This window comes from Eutrigla gurnardus (assembly GCF_963514095.1).
Source record: "Eutrigla gurnardus genome assembly, chromosome: 17".
Lineage (NCBI taxonomy): Eukaryota > Metazoa > Chordata > Actinopteri > Perciformes > Triglidae > Eutrigla > Eutrigla gurnardus.
The window spans coordinates 18,157,833-18,178,946 of NC_139928.1; the positions used below are offsets into that span (position 1 = coordinate 18,157,833).

The 21,114-nt window shown below is 43.2% G+C and overlaps 3 protein-coding genes across 4 annotated transcripts; 2 read left to right on the forward strand and 1 right to left on the reverse strand.

The window, feature by feature from the left end:
• The first annotated feature begins 294 nt into the window (after positions 1 to 294).
• LOC311028001 (serine/threonine-protein kinase Sgk1) lies at positions 295 to 6,133 on the forward strand. The gene is made up of 13 exons (XM_084032251.1): positions 295 to 513; positions 902 to 977; positions 1,734 to 1,818; positions 1,906 to 1,946; positions 2,031 to 2,088; positions 2,179 to 2,262; positions 2,373 to 2,504; positions 2,604 to 2,716; positions 2,831 to 2,954; positions 3,040 to 3,135; positions 3,233 to 3,388; positions 3,497 to 3,586; positions 4,140 to 6,133. The coding sequence occupies exons 1-13, from the start codon at positions 444 to 446 to the stop codon at positions 4,305 to 4,307; spliced, it is 1,293 nt and encodes a 430-aa protein (XP_083888377.1). The 5' UTR covers positions 295 to 443; the 3' UTR covers positions 4,308 to 6,133.
• Positions 6,134 to 6,901: 768 nt separating this feature from the next.
• eya3 (EYA transcriptional coactivator and phosphatase 3) lies at positions 6,902 to 17,927 on the forward strand. Of its 2 annotated transcripts, XM_084032780.1 has the most exons (19): positions 6,902 to 7,027; positions 8,975 to 9,079; positions 9,479 to 9,528; positions 9,729 to 9,823; positions 10,183 to 10,263; positions 10,353 to 10,407; positions 10,559 to 10,668; positions 10,933 to 11,064; positions 11,258 to 11,343; positions 11,491 to 11,668; positions 11,789 to 11,958; positions 12,116 to 12,199; positions 12,290 to 12,379; positions 12,539 to 12,597; positions 12,706 to 12,866; positions 13,080 to 13,194; positions 13,310 to 13,431; positions 13,515 to 13,615; positions 13,768 to 17,927. In XM_084032780.1, exons 2-19 carry the CDS (start codon positions 9,023 to 9,025, stop codon positions 13,846 to 13,848), a joined length of 1,827 nt encoding a protein of 608 aa, XP_083888906.1. In that variant the 5' UTR covers positions 6,902 to 7,027; positions 8,975 to 9,022; the 3' UTR covers positions 13,849 to 17,927. The 2 variants fall into 2 exon arrangements, with proteins under 2 accessions (XP_083888906.1, XP_083888907.1); XM_084032781.1 differs by lacking the exons at positions 6,902 to 7,027; positions 8,975 to 9,079; positions 9,479 to 9,528 and having other exon boundaries at positions 9,753 to 9,834; positions 10,194 to 10,263.
• Positions 17,924 to 21,050, reverse strand: LOC311028313 (XK-related protein 8-like). The gene is made up of 3 exons (XM_084032782.1): positions 20,652 to 21,050; positions 19,922 to 20,127; positions 17,924 to 19,322 (listed from the first exon to the last, which is right to left on the reverse strand). Exons 1-3 carry the CDS (start codon positions 20,945 to 20,947, stop codon positions 18,589 to 18,591), a joined length of 1,236 nt encoding a protein of 411 aa, XP_083888908.1. The 5' UTR covers positions 20,948 to 21,050; the 3' UTR covers positions 17,924 to 18,588.
• Between the last annotated feature and the right edge of the window lie 64 nt (positions 21,051 to 21,114).

Below are 21,114 nucleotides of genomic sequence, written 5' to 3' on the forward strand. Positions count from 1 at the left end.
ATTGCAGTCAGGAACTTTCCATTGAGAGAAAATGATGAAGAGGAGGGAGGAGGAGGAGGGAGGAGGAGGAGGAGGAGGTGGGAGTGCTTCCTCTCCTGCAGTGAGCCCTCCTCGTCATCCTCCGCCTCCTGCAGGCAGCATCGGGCTGCAGCGGAATCCCGTGATGTCACCTAGTTGCCTTGGTTACGCGGGTGACGGGGGAAAGAAAAAAAGGGGCGTTACCTTTAAAAAAAAAAAGTACCACGTGCTCCGTATATATAAACTGGCTGGCTCGCGCAGAGTGGGCAGAGGCAATTGAAAGCAGCGCGCGGCCGGTTGACTTCTCCTGGGACTATTTTTGTTTTGTTTTGTTTTAACGGTCGTGACGCGGCGATAACTACCGGTTATTAGGACCGTACGGAAGCTTTGCTGGTTGTTTTTACTCGGGTTGTTTATCGGAGAACATGGCGATGACCGAAGCTGGATGTGAACTGACGTACTGCAAGATGAGGGGGATCGTCACCGTCCTCACCGGTGAGCGGCAAAAAAAAAAAAAAAACAATATCACGATTCATATCCATCACTGAAACTCATCAGTGAAGAGGAGCAGATTTAATTAATGTGTTGATTAGCCAAACAACTGATTTAACCTCACTTTTATACACATTTAGTAGAAATGGCACTAAAGATGAGAGAAATGTGGGATGAGAATGTGGGATGGGAATCGCTTTGTTGGCAACCCGCTGTTGGTGTCTGACCCGTGTGGTTGCGTAACCCGTAAGCCCGCAGCATTAGAGGTCCATCCCAACACGCAAACCTGCCCTAGAACAGGATATTTATATTACACTGCTGTTCCTTCTCTAGATGGAAAAATGAACATCTTAAATGCTCAAATCTTATTTCTATTCTGTCTCTTCTGCAGCTTTCATCAAGGAGAGGAAGATGGGGTTGAATGACTTCATCCAGAAGCTGGTGTCGACCCCACACATCTGCCAACAGTGAGTGTTTCTATGAAAAGTCCAATATTGTTAGATTTCCTTTGGTTCGTCAGTATTCCTGTCTCATCATTAGCCCATTTATTATTAGTCCATTCATCATCAGCCCGTGCGCTGGCCAATCCAATCAGCCGCCTTAGTTTCAAGCAGGTCATTTCTGTGAAAAGAGTAATCTGGATCCAAGAAACCAGGTGCTAGGATAGAGTCCTTCGTGACGAGCCTGTTGGCAACCTCTCCGCTGCCTAATCACCTTTGCCGGCAAATCCCCTCTGTTCCCGAGACAAAGATAAACCGCTAATTCAGTGGTTACATGATACGTGGCTTGTCCCATCACGGCGTCCTGAACTCCCAGGTCAAGGACTTGTGCTGTGGAAAAAAAGGGAAAAAAAGAAGAAGAAAAACAAACATTCGTCCCCTTCAGATGCTCCAGAAGCAAAGGGCACCCGATGTGGACCGCTGAGTCCTGCAGAGCCCTCTGAAACCTCTCGTTATGGGTCAGAGGATTAAGCTTTTTCTCAGACCCATTAGGCCGTCGCATGCCGATGCCCCGTGTCCCAACCTTGACCCGTCGGGATGTTTTTCCGACGGTCATTCACATCCCAGCAGGGAGCGTCCATTCAGCTTTTGAGTCACAGAAACTGCTGTAGATCCTGTGGTTTTCACTGCGTCATCCACATTGAATCCAAGAAAACTGGGTCATGATGTTAAATATTTAATAGCTGATTTGAAAACGTGTCAACGTGTTTTTGTTTCCTCCAGTGTTGAAGTTAACAACTTCCTGAAGATTGATGAGAATCAAAACAAGGAGGTTGAAGATGATGATGATGAACTTCCTGATAGTACCGTAAGTTTAACCGTTTACTGGCAATTTGACTCATTTTCTTTTCCAAAGGCAACACACTCATACATTTCCCTGTTTCATATCTTTCAGATGTTCCTAAATTCACGGAGTTCACTGGCTGAGGACACTCAGTAAGTAGCCTTATAAACTTTACCAGAAATGTAAAACATATGTGCACCTCGCAGTTTAACTAATCATCCGTTTCTCCTCGTTAGGATCAAACCCTGCGATTTTGACTACCTCAAAATCATCGGTAAAGGCAGCTTTGGGAAGGTGAGTCGACTTCTCTTCAGCATAAATAACTTCTCCTATCTGCTCGCCGCTGCGACGCCGTCTCTGATGCAAATGTTTGCTCTATAACAGGTTCTGCTGGCTCGGCACAAGGAGTCATCCCAATACTACGCCGTCAAGGTGCTGCAGAAGAAAATCATCATGAAGAAGAAAGAGGTGCGTTTTCACGAATGATCGAGTTCCATCGCGACGCACGACCCTCGATTCGTAATAGAAAAATGTGTAAAAATGGATGAATTATTCTTACTTCTATGTTTCCCTTGCAGCAAAAGCATATCATGGCGGAGCGCAGTGTGCTGATGAAGAACATCAAGCATCCCTTCCTGGTGGGGCTGCACTACTCCTTCCAGACCACCGACAAGCTGTACTTTGTTCTGGACTACGTCAATGGTGGAGAGGTAAGTTAAAGATCTCACAACATCTCAGACACCAGGTCAGAATACGCGAGGTACTTTGTTGAAGTTGATGCTGACGGATGTTTGTGTGTTTTCTCTCAGCTCTTCTACCACCTCCAGAGGGAGAGGATCTTCCTGGAGCCCAGAGCCAGGTTCTACGCCGCCGAAATCGCAAGTGCTCTTGGCTATCTGCACTCTCTGCACATCGTGTACAGGTAAGCCATCCTACAGAGCCCCCTAGTGGACAGTTATAGACATTGCCTGTGCTGACTCGTTTATAGGAGTAACTTTTAAAGTCATTTTAAAACAACTTTTTCTCTTCTTCACAGGGACCTGAAGCCTGAAAACATCCTGCTAGACTCACAGGGCCACATTGTCCTCACAGACTTTGGCCTCTGCAAAGAAGGCGTGGCGGGAAATGGTACAACGACAACCTTCTGCGGGACGCCAGAGGTACAAACCAAATCTGTACTCTCTCATACATCCAGATTATAATTGTCAGACAAGTGTTGACTCTTTCTTGTTGTGTTCCTCTCAGTACTTGGCCCCTGAGGTTCTCCAGAAGCAGGCGTACGACCGCACAGTCGACTGGTGGTGTCTGGGATCGGTGCTCTACGAGATGCTCTACGGACTCGTAAGTAAAGTCTATGGCTTCACACCTCCTTGGTGCCACTTTTCCACAATTGCTCGCGCATCAAACATACTTAATTTGTTGTCTTTTTGCTTTACAGCCCCCGTTCTACAGTCGCAACACAGCTGAGATGTACAACAACATCCTGCACAAGTCCCCCGTGCTCAAGCCCAATGTGTCGAACGCAGGCCGGGAACTGCTTGAGGGTCTCCTGCAGAAGGATCGCACCAAGAGGCTGGGAGTGAAGGATGACTTTGTAAGTGCACAAGGCTGACCCGACAGCACCCGTCACATTAACAGACCTGGAAGAGATCTATGAAGCTTTTGTCTATTGGTTGATCTGGAATTTCTTTTGCCCCTTCAGATTGAACTCAAGTTCCATTCCTTCTTCTCTCCCATCAACTGGGAGGACCTGATGGCCAAGAAGATCACACCTCCATTCATCCCCTCGGTGGTGAGTTCAGAATCACGAGCAATTAGTTTGTCTATGATCAAGAAATAAGGGAATACGCCTGTCGTTTCTTGTAACTTCAACTTGTCAGTCAAACCAATCCTCTAAAAACAAAAGTATTCTATTAACAATCACATGAGGCTGCAAGTAATCAAGCAATTACTCATTAATTAATTGTTTGGTGCAGAAGATGGCAACCAACAGTGGAAACTAACACATCACAGTTCCCATGATGACATCTTCAAAAGTCTTATTTTTGTCTGACTATTAGTCCAAAACAATAATATAATATGTTGAATGTCACAGGAAGGGAATAAAACAAGAAAATATGGATCTTTGAGAAGTTAAAACAAGTGAATTATTACCATTTCTACTTAAAAATGATAGATTGTCAGAATTGCTGCAGACTGTTTCACTGTAACCAGCGTAGTTCCACGGCATTTTTGCATGATCGATAACTTACAAAATCATCAGAAGACCAAGATGCATGACGGTAAACATCTCGTCGTCTTTAGATCACATGTCTAATTCATGTCCTTGCTGCGTGTTTTCACAGAGCGGCCCCACAGACCTGCGGCACTTCGACCCCGAGTTCACCCACCTGCCCGTGTCCTCCTCCCTGTGCAGCGACTCCCTGACGATGACCAGCAGCAGCGTCAAGGAAGCAGCCGGCGCGTTCCCGGGATTCTCTTACGGTCCTCCGGCGGATCACTCCTTCATGTGAGCGCCATCGTCTCTGCCCTTGTGTCCTGGGAACTCACATGAAACGGGATACACGTTGGATTAAGAGTCTTAGACGGAGCGGCCCGTTTTGCAGGGACGTAACAGCGCCTGATAAGACGATTTGAACTGATAAAATAGACATGAATACCAGGGAGGCAGATCTTGAAGGATTTTGTGCATGAAACGTGTACAGATGGGGCCTGTTATAACACCACTGGCCCTGCTCTTCTGCCTCGATCACCCGAAACTATAAAACATGTGTGCCAAGTGGATGCACTCTGGGGTGGTCAAACATGGCTCTCACAGCTCCTGGTGAAGTGACGAGAAGAGAAGTGCCTGAGGTTCCAAAGGCAGTTTGGACGGCGGAGGCAGCAGCGTTTGGCGAGCTCGCTTCATCAGAAACCGCAAAAAACAACAAAAAACGTTCCACCTGTTTGGACTTTTGACCAGGGCGATAGCCGTAAAGGTTGATGCCTTCATTACCCGTCTACATATGTCAAAACTGTTTTGTTTTTTTGTCTCGAAGTTCACAATGCATTGTTATTGTTTTTTTCATGTGAATGCTCAATTGCACTCGAGGAAACAAGGGTCAAGAAAAGTGAAACATTCTGCTTCTAAAGCACCAGCGATTTTTGGGTTAGACTGCTTCATATCTTAACACGTTTTATATCATATCTCGGCTTTGGACGAAGGAAAAATGGCTTTTTTTAGTATCCGACACTAATAGTGATATTTGGACCAAACAGTTACGGTGTGGTATGCTTTAACAAACACTTTTTTTCTGACCCGTTTTTCCTCAAAAGAAAAGATCAAAGTTTTACGGTACTGTGTAGAATTTAAAAAAAAGTTACTTATATTTTATTGCAAAACAAAACAAATATATATATACTATATAAAATGAAATAGAACTCTTATTAATACATGCAAAACTTTCTTCGAAGTCAAACCTTTTTGGTTTTGCAATCAAACATATGTAACTTTTATCTATATATTTCTATGTTTGTATATTATTTCCATTTGCAACCAGTGACTGTGTTAATCTGTAACTGCTGTTTATGAAATACTTCTCTTATTGATCAAGGAGACTGCAAAACGGAGTTCAACCAGCAATAACAGGCCCACATCAGTGATGGAACATACTGTATGTCTAACTCCTTTAAAATTCAAGTGATTGCTGTTTTATTGCAAACACTCCAGACAAATTCGTGATGACAAATGTTTTTGTATTTATGCATCATGTAGAGAAGAACTGTGAATGTCTTGTGCCTGTCCAAGGCGGCCTGATCCATATTTACTGTATGTACATATCTCTTTTCCCTAAAACCCTGTGCTCCTTTTTTTTTTCGACAAGAAAATTATCTTTAGGAAAAAGTGCTTCATTGACTTGAAGAAGGAACCACTAGGTGGCGCCACCGCTGGCTTTTCACTAACAGTGTTTAGCCACTGGCCTTCTGCATAATACGGTTCTGGAAAGTGCAATAAAATCTTGATAACTCCAAAAGAATAATTATCATTAAATATCTTTTAGTTGTAACGTATGATCTGGTGTTCATTAAGTTATTGAGAGAGGATCTTCACTCAAACGAGTCTCCACACTGTTGAAAGTGTCAAGCCTGCTGAAAATAATAATAATAATAATGTTAACACACAGTTCTAGATCATTTTCTTCCATATTTGGAAGCATTATTTTTTGGTTTTGTATTTTTTATGTATATTTATTTTCATGCCACTGCTACTCTATGGAAGATATAATTTACATGATCAACTGAAATATTCAATTGTGTAATCTGTGTCAGAAATGGCAAATAAATTCCCTAAAATCAAGGTTTACCATTTGTGTTTGTCATGCTATTGATGCTGCTTTCACACGCAAATGTCTTAATATTACAACATCATGCATTATAGTAGATCTAACAACTATTAACTATTAATGCAGTTTATTGCAGTAGTTTATTTTCATTAACAATGCCGAATACTGTGTTTAATACTTTGTATCCAACACATATGTTTAACTTTTTTTAATTATGTTCTTTTAACTTTTTTGACGCACCTTCACATTTTATAGGCTTTATTGTTTTTGTTTAATTTTATCTGGTATTGAAGAACAAATTTATTGTATTGTACTTTTTTGCTTCTTCCTCCACTGCCAGGTTCAACTTTAAAGTTTATGCTAATTTTACATTTTAATAGAACTTATACGTAAAAATAAAAAAGTGACATCAAAATATACTTATAGTACCAAAAGTAAAAGTACTCTTTGTACAGAGTGGCACGTTTCAGATAAAATAATTATTCTATATGTTCATAATTTATGTTTTTTGAGTACATTCAACCACTGGAGCTCAGCTAGCTTAAAATGTGCACAACTAATTAGTGAATAAACAATATTCTACACGTTGTACAACGCGTGTGTGACGTCATAGTGCATTCATGAGCAGCAACCCGCCCTGACAGTATTTAACAGGAGGCTTCATCTGTTCAAATAACACATGTTTGCTGTCTTTTCTCTCACCTGCGTTGACGTATCGCCACACCTGTCGTGCCCCGTCGCGCCAAAGAAAGAAAGGACTCCCATGAATGAACATTCTGCACATGCGCAGTGGCTGCAGCAACGAAAACTTCCTGCGAAATAGTGCTCCCTAACAACAGACAAAGCTTTTGACACTGTGGATTCAATAGCTGACGCTTAAATAAAAGCGTTTCTCGTTCACGCCTCCAATGGTAAGACTTGGCTTTTGTCATTTTAACGTTTGTGTTGCGACGAGCTTCGCATGCGCCGCATCGGGAGTGAGATGCTTGCACACGATGCCATGTCCATAACCACTCCAATGGCTGCTGGTCCCGACTAATATCTGGAGCGGAAAACTTTCATGCCCGGGCCAGACTAAGTAACGCTCACAGACAGCTTAGTTATTTCATAACTATGAACCCAACGGCAAAGTATAGTAGTTATGCATGTTCGTCGATAGTGGATGAAACTTTTTTTTCAATAAAATGTATGTAAAAGCGCGTTAATAATAGCGACTCGTATGCTAACGCCGAGAAGCTAACGTTACTGTTGGAAAGCTCGAACGGTGCCATCTAAATCCTGGTGCGCTACGTTTAATTAGTCCCTGTTGTTACAGTTTGCTCATAGTGTCGGTCACCGTCTGTTGCGTATATCCACCCTCGTTGGCGGTGCAGATTGTGTTTCAACCTTTCTGTGTTTCGAGCTACTGTGTTCCAGGGATTAGTCTGATGTCAGACATCACCTTCATAGCAAACTGTCCCCCGGCTGGGTTATTTGCTGGATGCAGCTAACGTAACGGTTGTCGGCTAACGGATGACGTGAAATTTCGGGACGCAGGAGCTTTCTGGAGTTGGGGCAGTGTTGTGCGAGGCTTTCTGCCCAACAGCGTGGGAAAAACACTACTGAAGACATGCGTGTTTTGATCAAACAGATGTGTCAATAGTATGTCTGCGACAGAGACATATAATAATCAATTATTTTAATTTTACAAGAGGGTGAATGGAACCCAACTGACAAGCCTAATTTTAGATGTAACTGGAGTACAAAACTCATATGAAGACCTTCTGGTAATGATTTATTTTATAGGTCCCACATCTTCCTTAATCATTTCCGAGAAAGGACAACATATGGCTTTGTAAATTAGAAAATAGATAACATATTTATCGGAAAAACAGATGCAGTGATCATTTGGCACACAAGTAATTATAGCAATAACAAAAGAGGGTATTTTAGGTCAGTAATAAACTAAAAATGCAGGCAAGTAAACCAATTCAACACAGATCTCAAGTCAGGATTATTAGTCGTTAAGATCTGAACAGTTCTTAGAAGGAAATGCCTGTAAAATAAACATTCTTATAAACTCAAACAGCTGTCTGAAAGTAATGTTTCCCTTTTTATTATAAGTATGAAATTACACATTGCTTTCTATTTAGGAACATTTCAGGAAATTACACACCTTGTAAAACAAGAGGTTTTCATTGTTTTTTGGTAAAATATGTGAAAAGTTATTAATTCAAGCCTTTATTTAAGCCTCAAATATCTAATGTTTTTTTTAATGATGTCCATACAGATGGATACACAAAGTTGCAACAATATCAATAGAGGTCAATACCTCACTTGTTGGGATCTTGCTGCTATTTGGAGGCGTGCAGGCTCCACTTAAAATATCTAAAATATAAACGCATGTGGGTTTCTCCTCGGTACATCACCCAGATGCCTTGTTTTCCTTAGACTAGCCGTGGGAGGTGGAGCAGTGATCAGTAAGCAGTGGTAAAATGAGGTTAGATCTTATCCCTCGGGGCATCTATTGATACGACAGCTTGCACATGAGCAGCTAATGCGTCTGAAGAATATGTTTTCGTTGAATGAAGGTTAGGTCACATGTAAAGTGGCACGCTTCCTTAATCCCACGGTAAACACAAGCTTGCCGGGGACACGGGGCAACATCATGCAGGAGATTAGAGCAGGGTACTCCGCTTCCCCCGTGCCGCCACCTCCCTGCTGATCCCCCCCGCGATAGTGGCGGTGGGAGGGATGCATCGATGGGCATTTCTGAAATGAGAGGAGGGGACGGTCACGCGTCGGAAAGCTACTTAAGGCATGACCCCCCGTTTCTCCTGTGCCTATGTGGTTTTTGCTCCTGTGGTTGTGTAAAGCAGGGTCCGGACAAGCTTTCCAGGGGCAGAGAGTAGGCTGAGCGTGAAGACATGTCGGGTCGCTCTGCTGCAGAGATGGTTGACTCGCAGGAGCTGCCTGAGCTGCCGGTGAGTCTGCACATGATGACGCTTAATTGGTTTTACTAACTAATATTGTAGTTCTCCGTCACGGCTGCAGAATTTGTGCAAACTTTTGTGTGACTCCTTTTTCACAGCATGTTATATTATGATACTGTGGATGGACTGTTTTTTTAATGCTGCAAATCTGCTTTGTGTCATGATATAATGCATACAATACTCCGTGAAAGAGTACTCTGAACTATTGTTAAAAAGTAATATTTCTGTATTCTTTAATTGACCTTCAGTTTTTAATGTTTTTATTTTCATCTGACTTTGTAGGCCATTATATTGAGGTGGAAAATATTCATTCCTCACAGCCCTGAAGCTGCAGCAAACAACCTTTTTATTTATTTTATTTTTTTAATTAACTTCTGTGTGTGTTTGCAGGCAAAGAAGGCTCGGCTTGAGATAGACGGTGGACTGGAAAAAGAGCCAAGGTGAGTGAGATCTGTTTCCTTTTTTCTTAATTGCTGCCTTGTCATTCTGATTGCAACATTATTCATATGTATAGTATTTATTTAAGAATGTTCCATCATGGATTGTTGCTTTAGCCTTATTGCTGTATTCAATCGTTTTTGTTTTATATGGCTGGCAGCAGAAAATCCATTCTTATAAAGGATTCTTTCCGCTCCTCCAGTAATTTAGGTGAGGATGGGAGTCCGGCTGCTGCGTTGGGTTCATCGGAGCAGGAAAGCTCTTACTCTGCCCTGACCACAGCCCAGCTTGACCCAGGCAAGTAGAAAGTGTGACAGCGCGGTTCTTGGAAGCACAGACTTATGCTTTGTTCCAAAATTAAAAGTAGTGACAGTCATAATACTTCAAGAAGAAACCTACCTCCCCTCTAGTCTGCTGTACATTATGTTATTACTCTGTTTTTATGGTCCTATCCATTTCAGACAGTCTGATGGACACCAAATCCCATTTGGGGACTGGAAAGTTTAGGGAAGCGTCTGAACGCTGCTCTCTTGTTGTCTGTGTTTTCGTCTCACAACTTTAACCCTCTTCAGTTCCTAAGAGTTCACCTGTCACGACCTCCGCTCCTTTCATCGTCATGTATCTGCAACAATATTGACACATTGTTTTGAATGCAGGCAATCAGGAGCAGTCCGACGCAGACAGAGAGGTGGCGACTCAAGCATGCAGTGACTCCATGAACTTGTATGCACATTCTGGTACGAACAGAAACGCGTTATCCGTTCTCACGAATGCACGAAAGAAATCTGCCCGTTGTTTGTCAAACTGAAGCGTGTCTTTCTAACAGCCACAGACTCGACAGCGACATCGGAATACACCCAACAGGTTTATCAAGGAAGCAGGTGAGCACATTACACGTGAATATATCAGCATGTATCATAATATGTCAGGCTAAGGCTATTTACTACTGCATGAAGTGCATTTAAAGGGGGTTTGATACTTAATTCCTACTTCAGCAGGTATAAATGTGTGATTAAACTTCTTTTCTTTCAGCCCAGCAGTGACGTCGTACACCGGCCAGGTGGCCTTTCCTCCTCTAGCCCAGTCCACGGTGTACTCGACCTTCCCCCAGACGGGCCAGACCTACGGCCTCCCGCCATTCGGTTAGTCCCCGCTCCTTCTCTAACAGCCTACTTAACGCTGCTCACTAAAAGGCTAGCATCACACCTTTTTTTTTTGTCACTTTGCTTCAGAGGCCTTACTGTGCTTTGGCGCCGAGGAATCGATTTGCTCGATTTGTTCTCTGCTTAAAACGGCCCCATCTTGACTGAAGGAGCTGGTTTCTTAACTTTGCCACACCTTTCAGTTATCCACTCCTCTCGCCGCCTCTTTCATTTTCTGCTGCCATTGCTCTCTTTCATCTTCAGGTGCTATGTGGCCAGGCATTAAAACAGAGACAGGGCTGCCTGAGGCGCCCTCTGGTGGCCAGCCTGGGTTTCTCAGCTTCAGCTCCGCATATACCTCAACCCAGCCAAGCCCGCTGCACTACTCATACCAAGGCAAGCTGCAACCTCACTCTGTCTCACAACATAACGCTGTCTCACACCCTCTGCAAATATGAAAAACAAAGGAGATCTTGCCGTGGCACAGCTCTGTCTTCCTCTCTTGTTGGTCACCCTCACCGCACATACTGCATAGAAACACTTGTTTTCCCCTCTGGCACTGTCTTAGTAGCGCTCTCTCTGTCTCCAGGCTCAAGCTTCACAACGTCCAGCGTGTACTCCAGCATCCCTTCAGCTACGGCTGCCACCACAACCTCCACCGCAGTGGCCCACCAGGTAAAGTGCATTAGAGTTCCTCTCTCTTTGTTACCTCTCATGCATTCTCCTGATCTGTGCAACATAACACTATCATTGTCTTTGAGCTTTGACCTCCTGATGTTGCTCACCCTTCTCTTGATGATGAAGTGATGATTTGTCCCGCAGGACTTCGGCAGCTACAACTCTCTGGGACAGAGTCAGTTCTCTCAGTACTACGCTCTGCCTCCCAGCTACGTGCCTGCCGGGCTGCCCAGCAGCGACGACCACGGCGCCGGTGTGGGACTGGCCGGATATTCGGCTGTGAAGTCGGAGCAGGCCGCCTCAGCTGGACTGCCTCCCAGAGGTAACAGTGCTTTGATTGATATCATCACTATGTAACATTAGAGGCACCATGTTATGATGTCTTACTGTTCTGCAGAAATGTACAGTTCAAGTAGTAATTTTCACACTCGCTTGTTTTAAGATGCGTCGCCGCCAGAGAGCCTCCCGGCAGGTGCAGCCCTTCCTACCAGTGTGGTTCTCCCCGCCGGAGCCAGAGATCAGGACGAGGCTGGACGGAGGAACTCTGTTGGCAAAGCCAAAGGGAAGGGCAAGAGGTCTGATAGCTCCCCGCCTGCTGAGAGTGACCTGGAGGTACCAAGTCAGCGGTTTAATTATGTTTGCACGCACAAAGAATTAAGTGGTTGTTACTCCGTCATTAGCTTAGTAGAGTTCAAGACAAAGCTTAACCCAACAAAACACATGGAAATACAAACACACAATTATATGTTTATCCCTGCTCCTTTTTTAGCGCATTTTTCTGTGGGATCTGGATGAAACCATCATTATATTCCACTCACTGCTCACTGGCTCCTACGCACAGAAGTTTGGCAAGGTTTGTTTCTGTAAATAAGCAAAATGTTTAAGAATACAACACATTTATCGTATGAGAGATTTATTCTGGGTCCGTGTTGTGTCGGCTCAGGACGCGGCGACGGTGCTGAACTTTGGCTTGCAGATGGAGGAGCTGATCTTTGAGCTCGCAGACACTCACCTTTTCTTCAATGACCTGGAGGTACAGTGAGATGTATTCAGACGGGTGTAGTCATGGCAGCAAGGGAGTAATGATGTGATGAATAATGCCTCTTCTATTCACTGTGAATTTACACCTTTTTGCATTGATCTTGTTTGTAGTCATCTTTTCAAAAAAGATCCCTTTTTTGTTTCCGTGAAGGAATGTGATCAAGTCCACGTTGAGGACGTTGCCTCTGATGACAACGGACAGGACCTGAGGTGTGTTATACACTGTCCTGTACAGTGACTACACTTTAACATGACTGGGAAGCCGATCCGTTTTGTTCCATCATCCACTCAAATCACAAGCGTCTCTCCCTACTTTAGTAACTACAACTTCTTGGCGGATGGCTTTAATGGGTCCAGTGGTGGAGGGGCTTCAGGAACCACCACGGGGGTCCAGGGAGGCGTGGAGTGGATGCGGAAACTGGCCTTTCGCTACCGCCGGCTAAAAGAGATCTACAATAACTATAAAGGGAATGTTGGAGGTGAGTTTGCAACAAAAAAAATCTGTGTTTCACACCTGGAGTTGAATAAAAGAAAACAAGTTAAAGTAAAGCAACATTTCTACATTGACTCTTGTGTATCATGCTTTTAATGGCACCTACAGCCAAGTGAATTACATGTAACACATGTCCAATATCCAAAAGACTTAAGGGAGCAAGTCTTGTGTGATTGAGGCTGCATGTTGTGTTTTCCAGACCTGTTGAGTCCGATGAAGAGAGAGCTGCTTCAACGGCTTCAGGCTGAGATCGAGAGCGTAACGGACTCATGGCTCAGCACGGCCCTCAAGTCTCTGCTGCTCGTCCAGTCCAGGTCTGAGCTGAAGTTTAAAAAAAAAAAAATCTTTGAAGTCATATTCTGCTCCAAGATGTCTAATCATGTGAATAATCGCTTACATCACCATCCCATATATGGTTTCCACCAACAGGGGGAAGTGCATGAACGTGTTGGTCACCACCACTCAGCTGGTTCCTGCTCTGGCGAAGGTGCTGCTCTACGGCCTGGGAGACGTCTTCCCCATCGAGAACATCTACAGTGCCACTAAAATAGGTATGAAAACACCAAATACAGTTAATTCTTGTATCATGTCTCAGTGCTTCATAATTTCCCCCCTGCGGTTTTCTTTCATGCAGGGAAAGAGAGTTGCTTTGAGAGGATCGTCTCTCGCTTTGGAAAGAAAGTGACTTATGTGGTGATCGGTGATGGACGAGATGAGGAGTTTGCAGCAAAACAGGTAAACTTAAAACCCAGCGATCCTTGTCCAGTGTTCTTCTCTTTGGCTGCAAAACTAGCATGTTGCCTGATTTTTACCAGACTTGTGAATCACCACCTTTTATCTCTGATAGTGTGTTTTCTTCCTTTTCTTTTGTCCGTCTCTCTGTGTAGCACAATATGCCTTTCTGGCGGATCTCTACTCACGGTGACCTCGTGTCCCTGCACCAAGCGCTGGAACTGGACTTCTTGTAAAGGAGGCGGCGTTGAATGTCGCACACTAAAGGGAAAACGTTGTCGCCGTCCCGTCGGTCTGTTGATTGACATTGTGCGAGAAAACCCTCCACAACCCCCGAACGGCACACGTTGGCGTATTAGAAAATCTGCCCTCACCCGACAACTAATGACTCACCGCGTGATGTGTGACGGTAATGTACTGAGGCGGACTTTGGGGCGGAGCTGACTGCGAGAAACTGACTGGATGCATCATTCGGCTGAGCGAAGGTTCCTCTCGCCCAGCACTCCCTCCTCTACGGCAGCTAACCTCACCACGGCTGAAACTGGCACTGATTTGGACACAGAAGGGAAGACATCTTTTTTTTTTTTTTTCTCCTCCTTGGTCTCATTTTCTTTCTTTTTGTTTAAGTATCTCCTGCAGTGAAAACAATCCCTCTCATTTTGAATTCTCTTTCTGGATTTAAACAACCAAAGGTTCATTGTTGTTTAATGGAATTATCTTTTTGTTGTTGTAGCTTTTTATTTATGCTCCGTGTATCTGAAAATATAATATCAAAGCATATTTGTTTTAAAAAAAAAAATCTCTTTTTGGGTTGTTTTGCGCACATTCAAAGACTTGAAAGCATCATTTTGCAGAAGTTACAGATGGTCACGTATCAAATAATCCACGATCCTCCTCCCATGTAGCCGTTCAGCTGTTTAACACAAGAAGCTAAGAGGTTAAACCAAAGTAACTTGGTCATGACCTCCTCCTGACCCGACCAAACCACACATTTACGCTGGCCGGACCTCCACTGTGCTGCGACAGCAGACACGTGGTGGTTTTTTTTCATACTTTCTGTGACACACTCATCACACAACTGATCGATTTCAGCAGTCGCATTATTACTAAAGTATCGGTCCAATGAAAACCTGAGCTGTGTCCTAAATCCATACTATATAGTAATTTTAATACAGTGTGTGCTACATACTTATTGTTAGTATGCAAAACAAAAATGTACATGCGTAACCTTTTTGTACTTAAAGGAGTAAAATACGACATTCACAGCATTAATATGGCATCAAACCATTATTAGCTATGCAAAGATATAGTGGAGTAATGTTACCTGAGAAGAGAATGTCTCTTTCCCTCTGTGTGTGTTGTTATCGGAGCATCTCTCTTCTTTGTTGACATCTCTGGAGCTGTTACCACAACATACAACTTTTTTTTGCCCCCAGCTGTGAGCAGCATTGCATTGTGGGAGAGTAGTGTCCAGAATTAACTGTATTTGGTCTGCATACTGTCTGGTTTGAGTACTTTTTTTTCCCAAGTGTGAAGACAATATATACTTGGATATATATATATTAATTATAATTATTATGTTGTATGGATTTGGAATAAGTTGCTCGACTAGATTTGACATTATGGGTTGATTAAATGCTCCTTAGTGCTTCAGCAATCAGTCCTAAAACCAGGAAAATGAGTCAGCATTTTTTGGCTTCCCTCCTTTGCGCTTTGTTCTACGATATACAATAGGTAAACCTCTGGTGAAAAGCTTTTCAGTGGTTTCTAACAGGCGGCTGAATGAGACAACTAAACGTCATTAGTCTGCAGTCAGGGTTTACGGGGGTTCCTCAGAGGACCATCCGAAGAATCTTTACAATCCCATAAGGAGACTCGCGTACATCAAAAAATCTTTGTGTCCAGTTTAAACTGGCACAATGAAATGAAATAAAATTATGGGATTCGTAGCAGATTGGCTAGGTTTGTGATTCTAGACTGTGTAGTCCAAGGGATTGCAGCCGTGGATGGATCCAGAACCAGGCTAGGTTCAGAGTCCCCCGTTGCTCCCGTGGAGGAGGGTCGGCGGAGGAGACCCATTGTCTCATAATCCCTCATACAATGTTAGGAGGATCACAACCACTTAAGAGGTTTAACTTGTACGTTTCCTCTAAGTGGAGACAGCTGTAGCATCGCCTCACAGGAGGGGAGCGGTCTTCATAAAGCAGCTCTTTCACTGGACGAAACCAATTAACATGCTATCAACACGTTGTCATGTTGTTACAAAACCACAGCTGCTTTGTAAAAGGGGACTGAATGTCAAATACTGGTGTTTCCAAAGACGTTACTGCACACTTAGCTTCTCCAGTTAAAGACGATGTAGCAGACCGGCAATGTACTGGAGCTGCAACACATTTACTGTCACTGTTGATTAATATGCAAACTCTTTGCTTATGCGATTGATCGAGAAGCAGCCGATTGGGACAAACAAGTAGGATTCCAGTCATTTTTTTCAAGCTAAATATTTAGCTTTGCAGACTAACCGCTAGCGTGAGGTGATTCTCTGATTACTATACCCAAACCTTTCTGAGTTTAAGAGCAGCAATAGAAGATGCTGCTCCACACTCGAGCAAATGTTCAGTGTTTCTAAAAACAAATGAAATGAAACAATGTGGACGTATAGATAATATGTAGCTGATTTACTGCCTAATATCTTTTGATCAAAATGAGCATTAAAAGACGTCGCTTTAGGATCTGGAAAACGATTCATAATTTTTTGACAACATAGTCTAAAATGACTATAAAGTTGCCCAAAGTGACTTCTTTAAATTCCTTGTTTTCTGCCTCCAAAAGCCAAAGATATTCAAGTTACTGTGATGGAGGGATAGCAGCAAATATTCCTCTGCAAACAAAACATTTTTTCATCAATGCCAATCGATTAATGGTATAACAAATAATAACATTGATGTTATTATTTGCGTCACACAATTACTTGTGCAGCTTTGACTTTTCAGCCACGTGACGACCCCGCGACCTGTCGAGTTGAGAGGGGGGGGGAGGGGCGGGGAAGAAAACAAAGGATGACTGTGCAATATATTTCTACTTTGCTCATTAACTGTATTGCAAGGGATTTTTCATTTTGTAGAGGGGGGGGGGAGGAGAGCCGGAGCGATGGACTGACCCCTGGCCTGTCTGAGATTACGACTGAACAACACTGAGCCTGAAGAAGATTTCGTATTTACACACATGCAGCTTGACCGTTCAGAATGTGTATTTTGTTTGACCGTGCATATTTATACCGTGCCTTTAACCGTCGTCTGTATGCATAATCTCAAAGGGAAATGTATAAGGTTTTTGTTTGATACATTTATCTCTGCATTATTATCCAAAGTGTTACCTTACTTTTTTTTTAAACAGTTTTTTTTTTGTTGTCTGATTTGATTGTCCTGTCTGCACTGTATTTCAAAGGCCTCCTCTGAGAAAAGATCCACGTGGGTTGATAAGTGTGTTTAAAGAAAACAATTTAAGGGTAGGGCTTAAGATGGCTAACAGTTAATTTGTCGTCATAATCTGTTCTCAAAATGTTTGTTTTTTCCCCCCACCGAGAATGGATTATCTCAGTTTGGAGCGGCGATACGTTTGTTTTTATATGAATTTCCTCGTGAAAGTCTCACTTTCAGCGATCGATGTCTGCTTCGTATTCTGCTTCCTTTTGAAAAGGATTTTTTTTTATTTTGTTGCCGTGAAACACTCAGCGTCACTTCGAGACAATCACACTTTATGAATACATGGTATTTTTTTAATGCAGATCAGAATACTGAAGTGAAAATGTTAAATGGTCTCATCAGTGCTGACACACAACGGAGAAAACTGAGAGACCAGATGCAATCTTTGCATTTTTCCCTGCTTTTTGAATGTGTTTCCTGTTTATTCTTTACTTTGTCTGCATGTCATGTCTGTTTTGAAGTGTATCATGGCTGGTAAATAATGGCCATGCAATGATTAAGGGGTTATATTCGTCTGTCTCCTCTTCTTCTTTCCAATGCCAAATGCTGTTGTTTTTAAGATGGTGTGCTTTTGTTTTTCTGTTTTTAATTTTTCTGCATCTCATCTCATCTTCAAGGACCTGTGAGGACACATCGGAGTTATGTAGAGAGCCTGAATGTGATCCTGGAAACTGAACACTTATCATAATAATCGATGCTAATTTAATTACAATTATCACTATTTGCCCCCGCGGTAGATGTTTGGGACCTTGACTGTCCTCTAAGGTTTTCCTGTGTAGCTACGACACTCAATACGGTGTAAATAAACGTAAAAAAAGTTTCAGACTCAAGTTGATGTTTGTTTATTACTACAAGTTGCAGAATATTTACATAAATATAGTATAAATATACATTTTTAAATATTTACAAGGAATGTTACATTAGAAGAATCATGTAAAACTCAAATGTTAGCATATAGAGTGACAACAAGTGTGAATTTAATACTAAAAGGACAAACGGATGAATGAATGCAGTGTGTTTACATATGAGATGTAGTGACTGAATGTAAATACATTGAACTGAAACAATGACGACCATAAAATGGATCAAGAGGCTTGATTTCATTAAAGTCCAACCAACTTAATTTGATAAAAAAATATTTTCTTCGCTAACTACTTTTGGTCGACCATAGAAATAGAAAGTAGAAGTACACCCTTTATAATAGCACTTTTTAAATATTAAGTTAATTAAGTTTTGATTGTTAAACCCATTCGGACATTGGAATGTGAGAACAATATTAGAACATCCTAAATAAATAAAACAAAAAATAAATAGTCACCTCTGTATAAATGTAGCAAAATCTTACCAAATTATGATATCCGTTCCCTTATCAACTATACACACACCTAAAAAATGACTCACGTGATGGCACTCATAAAAAACCACCCCGTGATGTTTTGAGGCTGGTCATGAGTCTAACCTCCATGTCTGGTGGATGTCAGGAGAAGCAGGTCAGGAGTAGAAGTTCTCCGCCAACTTCCTCATCCTTTTATTGCAGCGTGCTGGAGGGCTGGGCCCATCGTGGTCAACCTCCCCCTCCGGGGTTAATGACCTCAGGGCGACGCCGTTCAAGGCAAAGTCCGTCTCATCTCCCTCACTGGTTTGCCCTTTCAACTCCTCTATGGCCAGGTTCGGATGGAAACAGTTGTAATATATCATTTTCAAAAAGAGACCGAGGATGTAGACGCCAACAATGCTGACGGCAGCGATCACGGCATACAGGAGGGGAATTTCAAAATAAGGCGGTTCTGTGCTCATCTTCCAGCACCACAGACCGCAGAGGAGGGAAATATCCACCAGGATGTAGCCGTGATAGAGCAGAGTCCTGTACCTCGTCCTCCCCTCCGCCACGCTGAACCAGTCGAAATACCAAATGAGGCCCACGGTGGCTCGGTACAGCCACTCTCCACCAGGGCCGTCCATGAAGTCCGTCTTGGATCGCCAGGCGACGAAGAACAAAACTATCCAGGAGCAAAGGAAGTGGGTGAAGATGAAGCAGGGCAGCACGGAGGCGAAGAGGGCGAGGGCGCTGAGGCGAGACGAGATGAGCAACAGGTTCCAGAGGAAGAAGACCACCGACGATATCATATTCTGCTGCTGTTTGTCGGGCAGGAAGGAGCGCAGCGAGCGGTGGTACATGGTCACACTGAAAGCCACGGCGGATGCTGACCCGATGGCCTTCAACACTGAGGAGGAGGAGGAGGAGAAGTTATCATCTTTAGAGAAGCTACAACCAACTGCCAATGGACCCGTTTCCACGGGAACATTTATTATTACTCATTACTATTTCTGAAAGTATTAAAGGTATGAATGAGAAAGGTAATAGTCATACCTCAACTGAACATTTTGATGTTTGAATGAAGTTAGATGATGGAAGAAGAAGAAGAAAAACGTGTAGAAGAACACATGTTTATTTAAGATTATCCACAGAACACAGTGTCCGCAGTTTTTATTGGACTCCTTTCTATTAAAAGCCTAAATACTCTAATACTCGATTATTGGAGTATTATCAGCAAAAATAAGGTAGTTAAAGTATGAAAAAGTAAAAAGTGCTTGTTAATATTACTGATTTGTTATTGTGTATTGGAGGCCATTGTAACCATTTGACCTAGTATTGGGTAGATATATCTAAAACAATGTGTATGTAAAACATTCATCTAAAACACTATCACTATAGCAACAGTGTTGATATTTCTTTCTGGGGTGAAGTCAAGCGAAGATGAGACATATGCAAATAATAAAGTCAACACTCGTGACCCGAGCACGCCACATTTCAACAACGCACCTGTCGCAGGGTCGAGCTCGCCGCGCTGCAGAATGATGGCGAGCATGAGGACGAGCTGAGGGGAGCTCTCCGAAAACGTCTCGATGAGCCGCAGCATGCTGAGGTCGTGGCTCAGGTAGGCGGCGAGGCCCTCGGGGCCACGGCTGTTCCGTCCGAAGCTGCTCCGTCTAAAGCTGCTCAGGGAGACCTCCACGATACCGGCGTGCCTGAGGAAGAACACGCTCCGTGAAAACCACTTCAATGAAACATGAGCAGTTATCATGTCAAATCAGATTATGTGCAAACAAGGAAACCATGGAATAACTGGTTTGACTGATATCATTGTGGTCACATTAATCACTGATACAACAAAATATCCGGTATCACCAAATCTAGAGAAAGTGGTTACACTTTACATTTATTTACTTTTCCTTTCCCGTAAATGGGGGAAGTGTGTTCATAAAACTTGAAACTGAAACAACCTGACTTCCCACCCCACCACACACACACACACACACACTATAACAGGGGTGTGTTCCAGAAAGTAAGTTTTTCTGAAACTCTGAGTTTGTTAAGAGGGATACTAAGTGTTCCGTTCCAGAAAGAGAGTGAACTCAACTTTTAGGTCGGGAGCAGCTTTACGTCGGGAGAGGATTTCGAAAGCCTGCTTTCTGGAATACACCGCCCGGAAACACGCCGCCTGAGGCACTCTGAATACACACCGATATTATTATAGTAATAGACGGACAACCTGAAGTAGATTCCCAGCTGCAGCACATGGAGGAGCTTGAGCTGCCACACACTCAGGCACTTCTCCACCTTCGTCCGCCTGTTGAACTTGTCGTAGCTGTACCACAGCCAGCTGTAGGCCTGGACAAGAACGGACGAGCCCACGAGCAGCAGCAGCAGGATACCGAGGCTCACGTAGGCCTTTTCCTGGTAAAACGAGACAACTGCATATACGTCCAGCACTATGTCGAGCAGTAAGAACAGCAGGCCCACACAGATGAAGAGGAAGTCCACGGGGGAGTACTTGAACAGACCCATAGTGTCTGATCATTCTCTAGGACTGTGAACACGTCAGCCATGAGCAGAGAAGACAATCGAAAGTATGCAAGAGAGCAACAGTTCAGTGTTCAAATACTAACCCCGCCTCTAGACCGGATTGACCCTCCTTACTGGTTAGATAACATCTTAAAAGCACACTTTCGTCA

Bases quoted from the DNA above. Each gene is read 5' to 3' on its own strand.
- LOC311028001 (XM_084032251.1), top strand. From the start codon at position 444: ATGGCGATGACCGAAGCTGGATGTGAACTGACGTACTGCAAGATGAGG. The intron at 3,136-3,232 runs GTAAGTAAAGTC...TTTGCTTTACAG, and splicing joins ACGAGATGCTCTACGGACTC to CCCCCGTTCTACAGTCGCAA. The intron at 3,389-3,496 runs GTAAGTGCACAA...TTGCCCCTTCAG, and splicing joins TGGGAGTGAAGGATGACTTT to ATTGAACTCAAGTTCCATTC.
- eya3 (XM_084032780.1), top strand. From the start codon at position 9,023: ATGTCGGGTCGCTCTGCTGCAGAGATGGTTGACTCGCAGGAGCTGCCT. The intron at 9,080-9,478 runs GTGAGTCTGCAC...GTGTGTTTGCAG, and splicing joins AGGAGCTGCCTGAGCTGCCG to GCAAAGAAGGCTCGGCTTGA. The intron at 12,867-13,079 runs GTGAGTTTGCAA...TGTGTTTTCCAG, and splicing joins CTATAAAGGGAATGTTGGAG to ACCTGTTGAGTCCGATGAAG.
- LOC311028313 (XM_084032782.1), bottom strand. From the start codon at position 20,947: ATGGGTCTGTTCAAGTACTCCCCCGTGGACTTCCTCTTCATCTGTGTG. The intron at 20,128-20,651 runs GTTGTCCGTCTA...GTTCTTCCTCAG, and splicing joins CAGCTGGGAATCTACTTCAG to GCACGCCGGTATCGTGGAGG. The intron at 19,323-19,921 runs GTGCGTTGTTGA...CCTCCTCCTCAG, and splicing joins CGAGCTCGACCCTGCGACAG to TGTTGAAGGCCATCGGGTCA.